The sequence below is a fragment of the Protomyctophum bolini genome, assembly GCF_963924005.1.
Source record: "Protomyctophum bolini genome assembly, chromosome: 2".
Taxonomy (NCBI): Eukaryota; Metazoa; Chordata; class Actinopteri; order Myctophiformes; family Myctophidae; genus Protomyctophum; species Protomyctophum bolini.
In genome coordinates this window covers 50,462,098-50,475,409 of record NC_137863.1, presented here as the reverse complement: position 1 = coordinate 50,475,409, position 13,312 = coordinate 50,462,098, and the positions used below count along the sequence as shown (strand labels likewise).

Below are 13,312 nucleotides of genomic sequence, written 5' to 3'. Positions count from 1 at the left end.
TGAAAACTGGAGCCTTTTCCCTGAGTGACGGACACAGATAGACAGACTACTGTCGCAACACACCGGCTTCACGGATTGGCCAGAGGCGTCACATGACGTTTGTACCACTGTAGAGATATAAGAGATAGCGTGTGGTTGACAGAACTGCATTCTGGGACAGAGACGGAGAGACAGAACTGCATTGTGGGACAGAGAAGCAAGAACAGCCTGACGTTAGAATGATCCGCTGGTCCGTCCGTCTGAAAGGAGGACCAGAGAGATGGCTCAATGCATCTGTGGTGCTGCAGGACAAGCTGTACTGCTTTGGAGGAGACAGTGATCACATTGATGTTAACGTCTTCAACACAGTGTCTTTATGCTGGAGGAAGCTGAGCCCAGGAAGAGGAGGAGGACGCCACCTAGAGGTTCCATCCAGGCGCGCTGGCCACACAGCTGTGTCGGTTGAAGATATAGTCTACATCTGGGGAGGCTTTCCTTACTGCAATGTGCTTTATGCATTTGGTGTTGACGCCTACAGATGGTTCAAACCCAAGGTTTCTGGCACTGTTCCAGAGGAGAGGTACGACCACTCAGCCTGTGTGTTGAGGAAGGTCATGTTTATACATGGAGGATCCACCAAGCTGACTGGATGGACTTCTGACATGTACAAGTTGGACACCAGCACAATGGTCTGGACTTTAATTAACACCAGAGGAACTCAACCTACTGCTACATACTTTCACTCTGCCACCATCATCGGGACAAAGATGTTTGCTTTCGGGGGGAATCAGTACCCCCTCAGAGTGTTTGACACAGAGACCAACCTCTGGCTGAGCCCACCATCGCCTCATCTAGAAGGACGCTGCTATTCTTCAGCATTTACCTACAATGGAGAGCTGTACATATTTGGTGGCTGGAACAATATTGATGTGTGTAAATTCAGTCCAGAGACCTTCTCCTGGAAGAAGGTTGAGCCCAAGGGAAAGGTCCGGGTCCGATGTATGAGATATGCAGCTGCATGCATGGTGGGAGATCGTGTCTTCTTCTTTGGAGGAGACACCACCCCTGATAACCTGTATGTCTTAGACTTCAATCCTAGCCTCAAGACATTATGTAAGCTAGCAGTTATTCAGAACGGTCTGGAGCAGTCGGAGCTCACACACGACATCAGGTGGGAACTGGCAGCCATGACAACCAACAATAACAACCCGACGACGCCGACATGATAAAAGCGTGCCTACGATAAAGAAGGAAATATAAATAATAAAAATCACACCCGTGTGAAGTGAGGGGCGCTAATATATTAAAGTCTAACTCAGTCATGTTGATTAGGTGATGTAAAACAAACGGTGCCAACACAAACATTAAACGCCATTAACAATAAAGAGACAATATGACGTAAACGACACATTATGGCGTAAATGTTCCATTCATTGTCAATGCGTTTACTAAACAAACTTTGAACTAAAGACAAACATTAAATAAAACGGCAAAAAAAAAATTACACTGTGAAGTGAGCGGTGCCTTTGACTTGTTTGTCTGGGGCACCCGTCACAACTGCCCCTCCCTACCTACGCTACCCTACCCTACCTACCCTGCCATTTTTTTATTGGAATCCTGAAGTCTTTTTTTTTTTTTTATGCATTTAGTTATAGTTATGTTAACTTTATGAATGAAATACAAATACATTGGACATAAAAAAAACTAGACAATAACATTGTAATGCTAGTAATGAGCTGAAATCAATAATAGATCAATGTTCGGATATTAACCTGAGGGCCGCATTACATGATGGTGAGGGCCGCATGTGGCCCCCGGGCCCCCAGTTGCCCATGTATGATCTAAAGTATAGTTTGTACTGCCTGTGGAATAAACATTTGTACAATATGAATGTAATAACATTTGGGTTGTGCTTTAGCATGTTGACACTGCCATGCGCCAATAACATTACAGTATATTTAATGAACAAAACATTGTGGCATGACGCAGCATAATGCACATATTATGCATACATAAATAATTAAATACCATGACACTATATGCCACGATAATACGGTAATACAGTATACCTTTACATGCCTACTTACATTACGCCCTGCTCTGCCTTTGACATGTTGCGGTGACATCGCGGTTTTTAACCAGCCAAAATTCTCTATGAGTGTATACTCATACAGATATTCTACTGTATGTTAGGTTCTTAGTTAGCTTGACGACTATTATTTTCATTTTTATATATCTGATGTATCATGTGTTGTTTTAGCTTACTGTAAATCGCTCTGGATTAAGAGCGTCTGCTAAAATGCCTAAATTGTAATCGCTGCCGCCACACTATACCACGCAAGTCTCGGCTTGTGTTTCAGACGCGTTGGCTGAACGCATGTGTGAGTCCAGCCTCAGGCATCAGCCCTTTCCAGGGAGACACATTTCTAGTGTGTGCCATTTTCACGCATATATGCAGTTGTCATAATCATCATCAAGTATCAATATTATGGCGGCAATTACATATCTGTGCTAATTGTGTAGAAGGCTTATGGGACCTCCCAGTGGGCGTGCAGTGTATGTCTGCATATCACATAGATAGACTACCACTGATAATAAGAAGCAGAGCGCTGCTAGCTCAAGCGTCTGTCATGTTATCTAATGTAGTAGCTTGAAGGTTTCTTCTATAGGCATGTTAAAAAAAAGGTTGCTATGCTCCATTTAATTGCTAACTATCAGCTCTAATGCTTTGCTTAGTGATGACAGTAGACTAAAAGGTCCACTATTGGATGTAATGAAATGTACTTCCCTACAGCTTTAGGAATGGAGCACCGCTGACCAACAGCTATAACAGAACCCTTACCTTTTTGACGGAGATCACCGCCTCCTGCGTCTGTGGGTCCGTGGAGACCTTGAAGAGCTCCCCTCCCTCTTGGTCTTTGATCAGGTAGCTCATGTCCGTGTTCTCTCCCATGTCGGCGTCGGTGGCGATGACGCGGCCCACCGAGGTCCCCACGGGCGCCCCCTCCGAGACCGCGAACTGGTACATCTCTGGTTGGTGACCCGGGTAAGTGTTACAGGAGGAAAGGACAATAAATAAGTGATGGAAGGTGTTACGAGGAAGAAGAGGAAAGGTGGATGACCGGAAGAGGCTGAGGTTAGAGGGAGAGTGCATGTGGAGAAGATGAGACAGAACAGACAAAGAAAGAAGCAGGCACAGAAAATAATAAATATCACGAGTCAAAGAGTTGAATTGAAGAAACAAGAGGGGAGAAAGGGTGAGAGAATGCAATAAAGGAACGAGATCAACGGGATCAGGGTGAGTAAAGCGAGGTCTGTGGTCAAAATGTTCACAGCATACCATCCAGTTCAATTCAATTCAATTCATGTTGAACATACTGTATAACATTATGCCATTGCTGTTAGCGGCACTGACAGCTCCTATTGAGTTCCTGTCAGGGGTTATGCACTACTATATCTCTGGCAGGTTTGAGTGTTAATAGTGCTATATGCTAAACTGTCAGTCTATGTCAGTATTAAGACTTTCAGTATGTCTGCCGGGGTTCATTCACAACACTGTGAACATATCAACTGGTTTATTCAAGCTCATTCTTTTGCACAGTTTGCGAGGTGTGCATGGATCTGCTTTCCAAACTGCATCTGTATTCACACAAGCAGCTACAAAATTGACAGGCTACTATTCCAATGGAAGCCAGCAACATAAAGACACTTGTAACTTCTGACACAGAAGTTAAGGGAAGTTTTAATTCACTAATAAATACACAGTTAGAAAAAAAGGACTCTCGTACTTGGCACCCAAAGAGTCTGACTGTACCACGTGTTGTTTATATTCATGACTAATAAAGTAATCAATCAATCAATCAATCAATTGTAGAGCACTTTGGAGAAACATACTCGCAAATAACCTTCGTGAATTGAGCCCCCCAAGACTCTAGACACAACTCAGCCAACTGTAACAAACAATTGTGTTACTTTAAAATGCGACTGTCTGTAGTAGAGAGGTAAAGAAATAAACAAGATGTCAGCCCTGCTGGACAGAGAGAGAGAGGTATGGACGGGCCAATGGACCGACATTGCCATCCTTAGAAAGGAATAATAATAATGTTTTATTCATAAGCCAGAGGTTAGACAAAACACAAAGGAGCCATACTGTACATTGAGTGCGTCTTCTCTTTTGTGTTTGCATCATGTAATTAAACCAGCCATATTCATTGGCATTATAGTGTGTGTGTGTGTGTGTGTGTGTGTGTGTGTGTGTGTGTGTGTGTCTCCATATGGCAGAGGCAGAAATATATATATTATTAAATGTGGAGGTAGGCCTAAGCTGAGAGGTCAAAAAGGCTAATGATATACATTGAATAAAAATTAGGTCAATATTAGTCTTGACCGAACTGGCATGAACGTCATTCAACAATATGCAATTAGCCCTAAGAGTAATGTTTTAGACACAGTGTGAAAGAGAGACAGGAATAAATACAATGTATGAGTCGTAGATGTTATATGAAATTAATATTATTATGGAATATTATTCCATAATACTGCAGCCCTTTTCTGATAATTGTATACACTATCTTGATGTTTTTGTCATAGTACACTTTTCTTTTGCCCTGTACCTATTGCGCATAATCGGGATGGACTGACGGGTCTAAACTAAATCTGTATAATTACCACAAGAGCTGTGAGGCTAAAACAAAACATCAGTGTCACTCTCTTTAATATTGATTCAGACCTCTCTAGAGTCCCATGTACCGGGCCAGACATCAGTTCCCATCGCTTGAAGTTGATAGCTAGTTATGGGTCGAGTGTTGGACCAGCACATGCATTAATATAAAATGATATTCTCTGACAGTATTTGGGCCAGTCAGCACAGCCGACACCAATCCCTGATTGGTGTTAGTGACCCACAAGATAAAGACTCTTCCTTGACTCTTTCTTCAGCAAAATCTCTGGGACAAATTAAGTCAAAGCATGTTGGGGGGATGATATAAACAAACAGTGGGCGATCCGTGGTAAAAAAAAATATATAATTCACCACTCCATCACTGTAGTAGTAGTATACAGTGGGCGGGTCTAACATTCAGAACTCAGAGCCCATAGGGGCCAGCTGAGCTATACCCCTCTAATTGTCTCTCTGTTTCTGTTGCAAATTAGGAAGCAGACTTCGGAGGCGGGTGAAAGAAGATCCATCATCTTTACTTTTGGCAATGCAAACTATTTAATCATTTTCCAAACGGCCACAGGGAGGAGAAAGTGGTGAAGTGCAGCAGAGTGAATACAACACACCCTCACACATTTACTGCTCATTTTTGCTCTCTCTCTCTCTCTATCATGCACCACATGTCCACTCATTTTCTTTTCAGGAAATGGAAAAAAGAGCATGAGTTCCAATGGATCGAATGTACTTATTATTTTGTCGATCAGGCAGAACTTCATCTGATGAAGGCCTGAACGACCGAAACAATAAATGTAATTCTGTAAGTGAAGACAGCTTTGCGGGATCCTCTTTTCTCTACTTCTACAGTTATCCGACGTACCTGTCCACTGTAGGTGTGCATAATGTTTCATCTAATGTTAGCAGGAATAAACACAGATCTGCACCAGGAGGAAGTGTAGCCTATACTAAGAAACTGTGTTTTTAAACAAAAAAAGGAGGCGGTGCCGCCAAAGAGGCATGAACTGAATGGGTTCCCAGATTGCAATGCTTATTATGCGTCGTCGCTAATTTTGCATGACTTGAATTGTATGATGAAGAAAGTCATTCATTCACAAAAATATAAGTTGAATATATTATATATATTTAATATATTATTTATATATTATTAAGAAATTGAAATATGGAGATACAAGGTTTCGGCCCGACAGTGATGATACAATTATTCTGCCCCACAAGATGAACACTAATCCCTCTCTATCTCTCTGTATCCCTCTGAAAATGTGTGTGTGTGTGTGTGTGTGTGTGTGTGTGTGTGTGTGTGTGTGTGTGTGTGTGTGTGTGTGTGTGCGTGCGTGCGTGCGTGCAAGAGGCTCACTCTGTGGAAAGCGCGGTGGGTTGTCGTTAACGTCGGTGATGACGATGGTCACCGTAGTGGAGCCGGAGAGACCGCCCAGTTGACCCGCCATGTCCGTGGCCTTGACCACCAGCTCGTAGCGGTCCTGGGTCTCACGGTCCAGGTCTGCCACAGCTGTCAGGATGATCCCTGATGATGGTGGCATGGAAAGGGACAGATGAGCAGTGGGAGACAGAGAGAGAGAGAGAGAGGACACACACACACACACACACACACACACACACACAGAGACAAAAGAAAAGTACACAACAGTTGTTAGAATTCCTGCAACTTGATAATATCCCTGACACCGCCCATTTTGAATATCAACCTCAGCTGAGCACTCAATTACAGATGAGACGCACTAGTGCAATGCATTCCAATTCACCGCTCCCTAAGCCCTCCTGAAGGACGAGATTGTGTATTTTTTTCCCTTCTTCTTTCTTTCTTTCCCTTTTTTTCTCTCTGGAAGCACCGTGCTTATACCATTATAGGACTGGGCTGTATTAAAATTAATAATATAAAGGCAACGGAATGAAGGCCTGCCCCTGCGAGAATGAAGCTCCATGACAACTGCTCTACGGTGAAAGCAAAGCCTGTGTCAGGATGCACCTCTACAGTGCAAGCAGTGGAGTCGGTAGACAAAACAATCACAATGGCTTCCCTTAATCTGCCCAGGGAGCACATTCAGTAGTTGCATTTCAACAGGCTCTGTGCTGAGTTGAAAACAGGCTCTCTACTGCGTTAAGCCACACCAGTCTTACACTTCAAAGAGAGGAAAGAGTTCTGCAGAGTTTGAAAAGAAAGAAACAATCCAATCCGCTGCATGCTTCCAGAAATTGGTTATTTGTGAAAAGATGACTGCAGTGTATTGGTCGCTGTGACTGACCCACTATGTGGACTAACTACAGTAGCAGCACTCAGGTCAGGTTGCCCTGTCCAATCGCAGGCAGCTGGGGATGTCATTGCTGACATTGTGACCACGGCACAGGAGAAGAATGGGGGGAATTTCAGCTCCATATTTTTTTGTTTTGTATTTTAGTGTGACAGTATGACGGCATAATACCGGTAAGCTCTGTATAATTGGTTGATTGACAAACAGCAACATGTATAAGCTCACAAGACATCACAATGTATATACGCATTGGTAGCTTGCAGATTCTTTATAACAAAAATAATGTCAACTTTAATTTCTGCAGGCATGGCCAAGACAAGGCAAGGACAAGGCATGGCCAGACAAGCAGCAACAACGCAATTCAAAGTGCTTTACGTAAAACATCAGGGCATTAAGACATAGAAGCTCTATTGTAAGCTCTAATCTTCTTTTGTGAATGAAATGTATTTTGTCCAATAGTAGAGTATGTGAATACAACATAACCTATACAATTGGGCTGTTTGAATTTGGTCCCCCTGCTCTTCTATTGAGACATTTAGATGTCTACAGTCTAGGTTGAACACAATCCTGTTTCTGGTTTGACACAAATTTTGACCCGAAGGTCAGAATGATATTTCTCCCCAGAGCAAAGCAGTGCTAAAAATGTCAGCACTTTTGCAGGAGTGCCTGCGTCGTTCTGGCGAGAGACACTGGCGAGAGAAACTTTTTTAGTTGTCAAAAGCGCTGGTTCTCTCCTCCGTGCCCATAGCCTATAGGTGGGGTTGGCGAAAGGCCTTTCTGTTTACATGTTCTCTCTGTGTCCCCTAAGGTAGGTACCCTCGCAAAAAACATGCAGTCATCCTGGTCTCTACTGCATCCCCCTGGCCAGCCGGGGCACCTGATGGAGGGGAAAGGAACTGGTTGGAATAACATGTTCCTTCCACAAGCTACCATGGAAACTCCCCCCCCCCTGTCAGGTGTTAAAAAAGCGGCCTAATCCCTCCTCGTGCATTGAAGGAAGCATGAGCTCAGTTCGAGGCTCTCCCCAGGTTGGCAAAGGGAGAGTCGTGCCCAGGCTTGCAGTCTAGGTAATTGGAACCGGGTTTGAAAATGGGTTACAAAATCCTGGGGTGGAAAACATTTGTTTAGAAAAAGTCAATGGCATGATAATATCACTGCATTCCATGTGGGAATAATATTACACAGGCATACACACTGCCACACACTGCCACCCGCCAGCCCTACAGCGGTGGCACAACAGAAGCTATAGCCGCTTCACTGTGTGGTAAGATAATATTTCTATTCTGCCCCTCTCCTGGGATTTTACATGTCAAAATCTATTGTTGCATTTCCTGGGGTTTGTGCTCCTCTCCCTCCCAGAGGTTTACATTGTGTTGAATACACAACTCAGTGATTCTAGTCACATTTGGCTCCCAAGTAGCTCCGGGCCATGTTTGTGTGCGAGTAGCCAAAAGTACATGCAGCAGCGGAGCTAAGGAGGGAGGCAAATGACATGGTCCTCTTTCATCCACAGGAAGCCAGAGGGGATGCATTTATGATGCATCCCCCCCCCCCCCCCCAACTCAACCCTAACTCCCTGCATTGAATAATATTTTATTCAACACATTTGAATGTAAAATTCCGTTACAGGATTTATATTCATTATATGTCTCCCATGCTGACTGTGAGAGCCATATTTAGAACAGAAAATGTCTATGAGTGCATTTAAGTTATTTCATTGTGTGTACTATATTGAAGGACATTTCTTGATTACACATTTTGTGCAGCCTGAGTCTTAACTGAATTAATAGAGCCAATTAAGAATTCAGCCTATTGGAGCAGAAGCCAGCAAGCCAGTTAATTCAGTGTGCATTATCAGCAGCAGGGTTTTAGTTAGTTCAGAGCTGGAAGCCTGAGAGCAGCTACAGTTTTTTGACCCACTTTGGAAATTCTAAACCACGTTGGAAAATACTAAGACACTTCAGAAACCGTACTAGACCATTTTAGAATCGTTTTTGAACACTTTTTCTTTGTATCACATTGTTTGTTGTTCTGTACACTTTTTGTCAAGTAAAACGTTAAACTACAATGGACGTGTGGACGTGGATTGTTTTTTGGAGTCAAGCTTACTGCTTCACGGGCTTTGGAACCTACATTTTGTCAAAAAACTAGCTCAAGAGAAGCAAATGGAAACCTAACATCACTGGAAGCTACAAGAAGGTAAAGAGAGTTAATCTTGTGTAAAGGAAGAGGAAAAAGAAAAGAAGTTTGCTCTGGTGAGCTGAAGAATGATGCTGATTTTATCATTGCCGTTTTGAAGATATATCCAAGCCTATATCAGAAGACAGTGCATTTAAGTAACAGTTTTGCAAGTTTTATTGGAAGCTTTTTTGTGAAGTTTAAACATTGCATTATACACTGTTTGCATTGAAAAACGAAAATGCCAGATGAAGCAACACACAAGGCTGCAGATACGCCTAGCCACCACAAGAGGATGTCAATACCCACAGGAAAGGCTTTGGAGGAGAAACTCCATAGACTGATTGTATCTAGGAGAGCCAAAGCAGGGCAAATAACTAACAAGATTAACGAATTGGATATTCTGAAGAAAGATGTAAGAAATGTGGATAAAGTTGAACAATTGAGTCTGAATGACCTTGTTAAGCTGTGTAAAGAATTTGGTGATGTCAATGAAGAAGTGACAGCTCTTTTACCTGAAGATGAGGTTACTGCTGATCAGACTAATTGGTACGAACCTAAGCAAGCATCAATCCTAAATTCTGTTAAAGCCACTGATGAATGGATTGATGATGTGCGTAAAATAAATAAAAAAGGCCCTCCCAGAGGGGATGAAGAAGACGACTATATCAAGCCTGGTGATAGTGCTTCTAATGTGCAACACTCAAAAGTATCCTCTACTACGTCTTCTGTGCGTGCACGTAGACAAGTAGAAGCAGAAAGGGCAGCACTGCTGGCGCGTGCAGCGATGTTAAAGATGAAGCAAGCCCTTGAATTTGAAGAAGCCCAGTTGAAAGCTAAAAAAGAACAACTGGAGCTAGATACAGCTATTGCAGAGTCTGATGCCAAGTTACAAGTATTTGAAGAATATGAAGAATATGAAGGCACCCACCAGGATGGAATGAATGAATACTACAAGTCACATGTAGTAGCAGGCTCAAAGACATCGAAGACAGGAACAAGAGGACCCCGAAAGGCATCTAAGGAGCCAGAGGAGCGGTCTCAGACACATGTTGAAAGGAAGCCTGCCTTGCAGCCTGCTTTGCCACCTACCTTGCCACCAAGAAGTGACAGAGATGGCTATGAAGTGATAAGGCGTCAGAATCAGATTACTGAGATGCTCATCACACAGCAACAATTGTCTTATCTCCCGAAAAGAGAAATACCTGTGTTCCAGGGTGACCCGCTCACCTACAGGTCCTTTATTAGAGCCTTTGATCATGCAATAGACAGCAAGACAGAGAACAGCAGAGACAAGCTGTATTATTTGGAGCAGTTCACCAGCGGAGAACCACACCAGTTGGTCTGCAGCTGTGAACACATGGACCCGGACAGAGGCTATCAAGAAGCCAGAACACTACTTCGGAAGCATTATGGTGACGAGCTGAAGATAGCCAATGCCTACATAGAAAAGGCTCTGAAGTGGCCTCAGATGAAGTCGGAGGACGGGAAAGCGATGAACACATACGCTCTTTTCCTGATCGGATGTCGTAATACCATGGATGATATTGAGTTCATGAGTGAGATGGACAACCCCACGAATATGAGAGTTGTTATCTCAAAACTTCCTTACAAGATAAGAGAGAAGTGGAGGGTGACAGCGTTTGACGTTCAAGAAAGACAAGGAAGAAGAGCCAGGTTCTCAGACTTGGTGACGTTTATCTACCGACAAGCACAGATTGCAAGTGATCCGCTATTCGGAAATATTCAAGACAGCGGCACAGCTACTGAAGGAAAACCAAAGAGCAGTTTTGATACCAGGACCCTGATGTCTATCAATCCAAAGGGAAGCAGTTTTGCTACTACTGTAACGCCTGCTGAAGAGGAGTCACATGACTCACCTAAGAATAATCTACCGTCCCACGCTGTAAATGCTTTCCAGAAACCCTGCTTGTTCTGCCAGGAGAATCATTCACTAGATGTATGCAGAAATATAAGAGAAGAACAGGGTAAAGACAGAGTTGAGTTTCTGAAGAAAAGAGGACTCTGCTTTGGTTGCCTTACGCAGGGACACCTCAGTAAATTCTGTAAAGCCAGGATGACATGTCAAGAGTGTTCTCAGAAACATCCAAGCATCTTGCATGTTGACAAAGAAGACAGTGTTCAGTCAAGGAAGGATGAGGACAGCAACACTGAGGAAAGGAGCTCGAGTGTCTCAAGCGCCCTTGTGTCACTAGAGCAAGAGACCTGTGGACGCACTGGGGCCGGAGATGAGTGCATACTCGCAATAGTACCTGTAATGGTTAGGTCCAAGAAAAGTGAGAAGACTGTGAAGACATACGCCTTCTTGGATCAGGGAAGTTCAGCCACATTCTGTACTGAAGCACTCATGAGACAGCTGAACATCAGAGGCAGGAAGACGGAGATCCTTCTTCGAACTATGGGCCAGGAGAAGCTGGTTCCCAGTTACATCCTGTCTGACCTGGAAGTGTGTGGACTTGAGTCGAAAGATTACATCGACCTACCGAAAGCCTTCACACATAAGGACATACCGGTGAAGAGGGAAAACATTCCCCAGTCAGAAGATGTGAGGAGATGGCCCCACTTGAAAGAGGTACAAATCCCGCAGCTCGAAGCAGAAGTCGGCCTGCTGATCGGGACCAACTCGCCTAAAGCTATGGAGCCATGGCAGGTGATTAATAGTGAAGGGGACGGACCCTACGCAGTTAAGACCATCCTTGGTTGGGTGGTGAATGGGCCTGTAAGAAGAGAGGATGAGATCGTGGATGATGTTTGCAGTCACACAGTCAACCGCATTTCTGTAGCAAGCATTGAAGAACTGTTAGTCCAGCAGTACAATACAGACTTCCCGGAACACAGCTGTGAAGACAAAACAGAGATGTCTCAAGAAGATCACAAGTTCATGCGGTCAGTCACTAAATCCGCTGAGCTTGTTGATGGGCATTACTGTATCGGCTTGCCTTTGAGGAATGAGACTGCCATCATGCCGAACAACCGCTGTGTAGCTGAGCAGCGTACAGTTGGTCTAAAAAGAAAGCTCAGCGAGAACCCAGACTTCCATGAAGACTACAAGGGACCAGATCAGTCCAGTCATATTCAGGAAGATGACGTCGAGATCAAAAAGTCAGCTGTAGTCAGTCTACTTGCCACGGAGGAGAGCACTGCTACACTAAGTAAGCTATTTGATCACTACTCAAGCTGGCATCAGCTGAAGAAAGCAGTGGCTTGGTTTCTCCGGCTAAGGGAATTGCTGCTGCACCTAAGTGGCAAAAGGAAAGAGCTACAAGCTATCATCAATCACTCTGAAGATGACCCAGTCAAGCAACAGAGGCTTCTCAAGCAACGACTGGAGAAACATAGAACAAAGTTGGAAAAGAAGCCGCTCACAGTTGAAGACCTGAACATAGCTGAAAAAGAGCTAATTCTCTTCAGCCAGAAGCATTCATACCCTGAGGATATTGAGGCTTTGCAAAGAAGGGCATATGTCAAGAGAGAAGATCTGTACGCACGATGGAGATGGAGACAAATCCAGTACTTTGCTGATCTGTTCTGGTCAAGATGGACCCATGAGTACTTGCCGCTCCTTCAGGAACGGAAGAAATGGCTGACAGCAAGAAGGAACTTCCAACCTGGAGACGTCGTTTTGATTGTGGATGACTCCGCTCTGAGGAATTCATGGATGATGGGAAGAATACTCAAGATCATGCCAGATTCAAGGGGAGTTGTGCGTCGTGTCAGTGTGAAGACGAAAACCAGCACCCTTGAGAGACCAATTACAAAACTCTGTCTGCTACAAGAGGCAGTTTGAACTGTGAAGAATATATTTAAGTTGTTTTCTTGATAGTAATGTTTAATGGCTCTAAGTAATGTCATAATTGTTATGCTTCCCGCCTAGCCAATTAGGGGCCGGAAATGTGAGAGCCATATTTAGAACAGAAAATGTCTATGAGTGCATTTAAGTTATTTCATTGTGTGTACTATATTGAAGGACATTTCTTGATTACACATTTTGTGCAGCCTGAGTCTTAACTGAATTAATAGAGCCAATTAAGAATTCAGCCTATTGGAGCAGAAGCCAGCAAGCCAGTTAATTCAGTGTGCATTATCAGCAGCAGGGTTTTAGTTAGTTCAGAGCTGGAAGCCTGAGAGCAGCTACAGTTTTTTGACCCACTTTGGAAATTCTAAACCACGTTGGAAAATACTAAGACACTTC

General features: G+C 43.7%; 1 protein-coding gene across 1 annotated transcript in view; it reads right to left on the bottom strand.

Moving 5' to 3' along the window:
- The window catches only part of LOC308332278 (cadherin-22-like), a gene marked incomplete at both ends in the record, with an annotated part of 126,104 nt that overhangs the window by 56,199 nt on the left and 56,593 nt on the right, over positions 1-13,312 (bottom strand). Inside the window, 2 exons of the mRNA XM_080788081.1 lie at positions 2,822-3,009; positions 6,009-6,176. Of these exons, the coding sequence (XP_080644207.1) occupies positions 2,822-3,009; positions 6,009-6,176 (356 nt within the window). The remainder of the gene's footprint in view (positions 1-2,821; positions 3,010-6,008; positions 6,177-13,312) is intronic.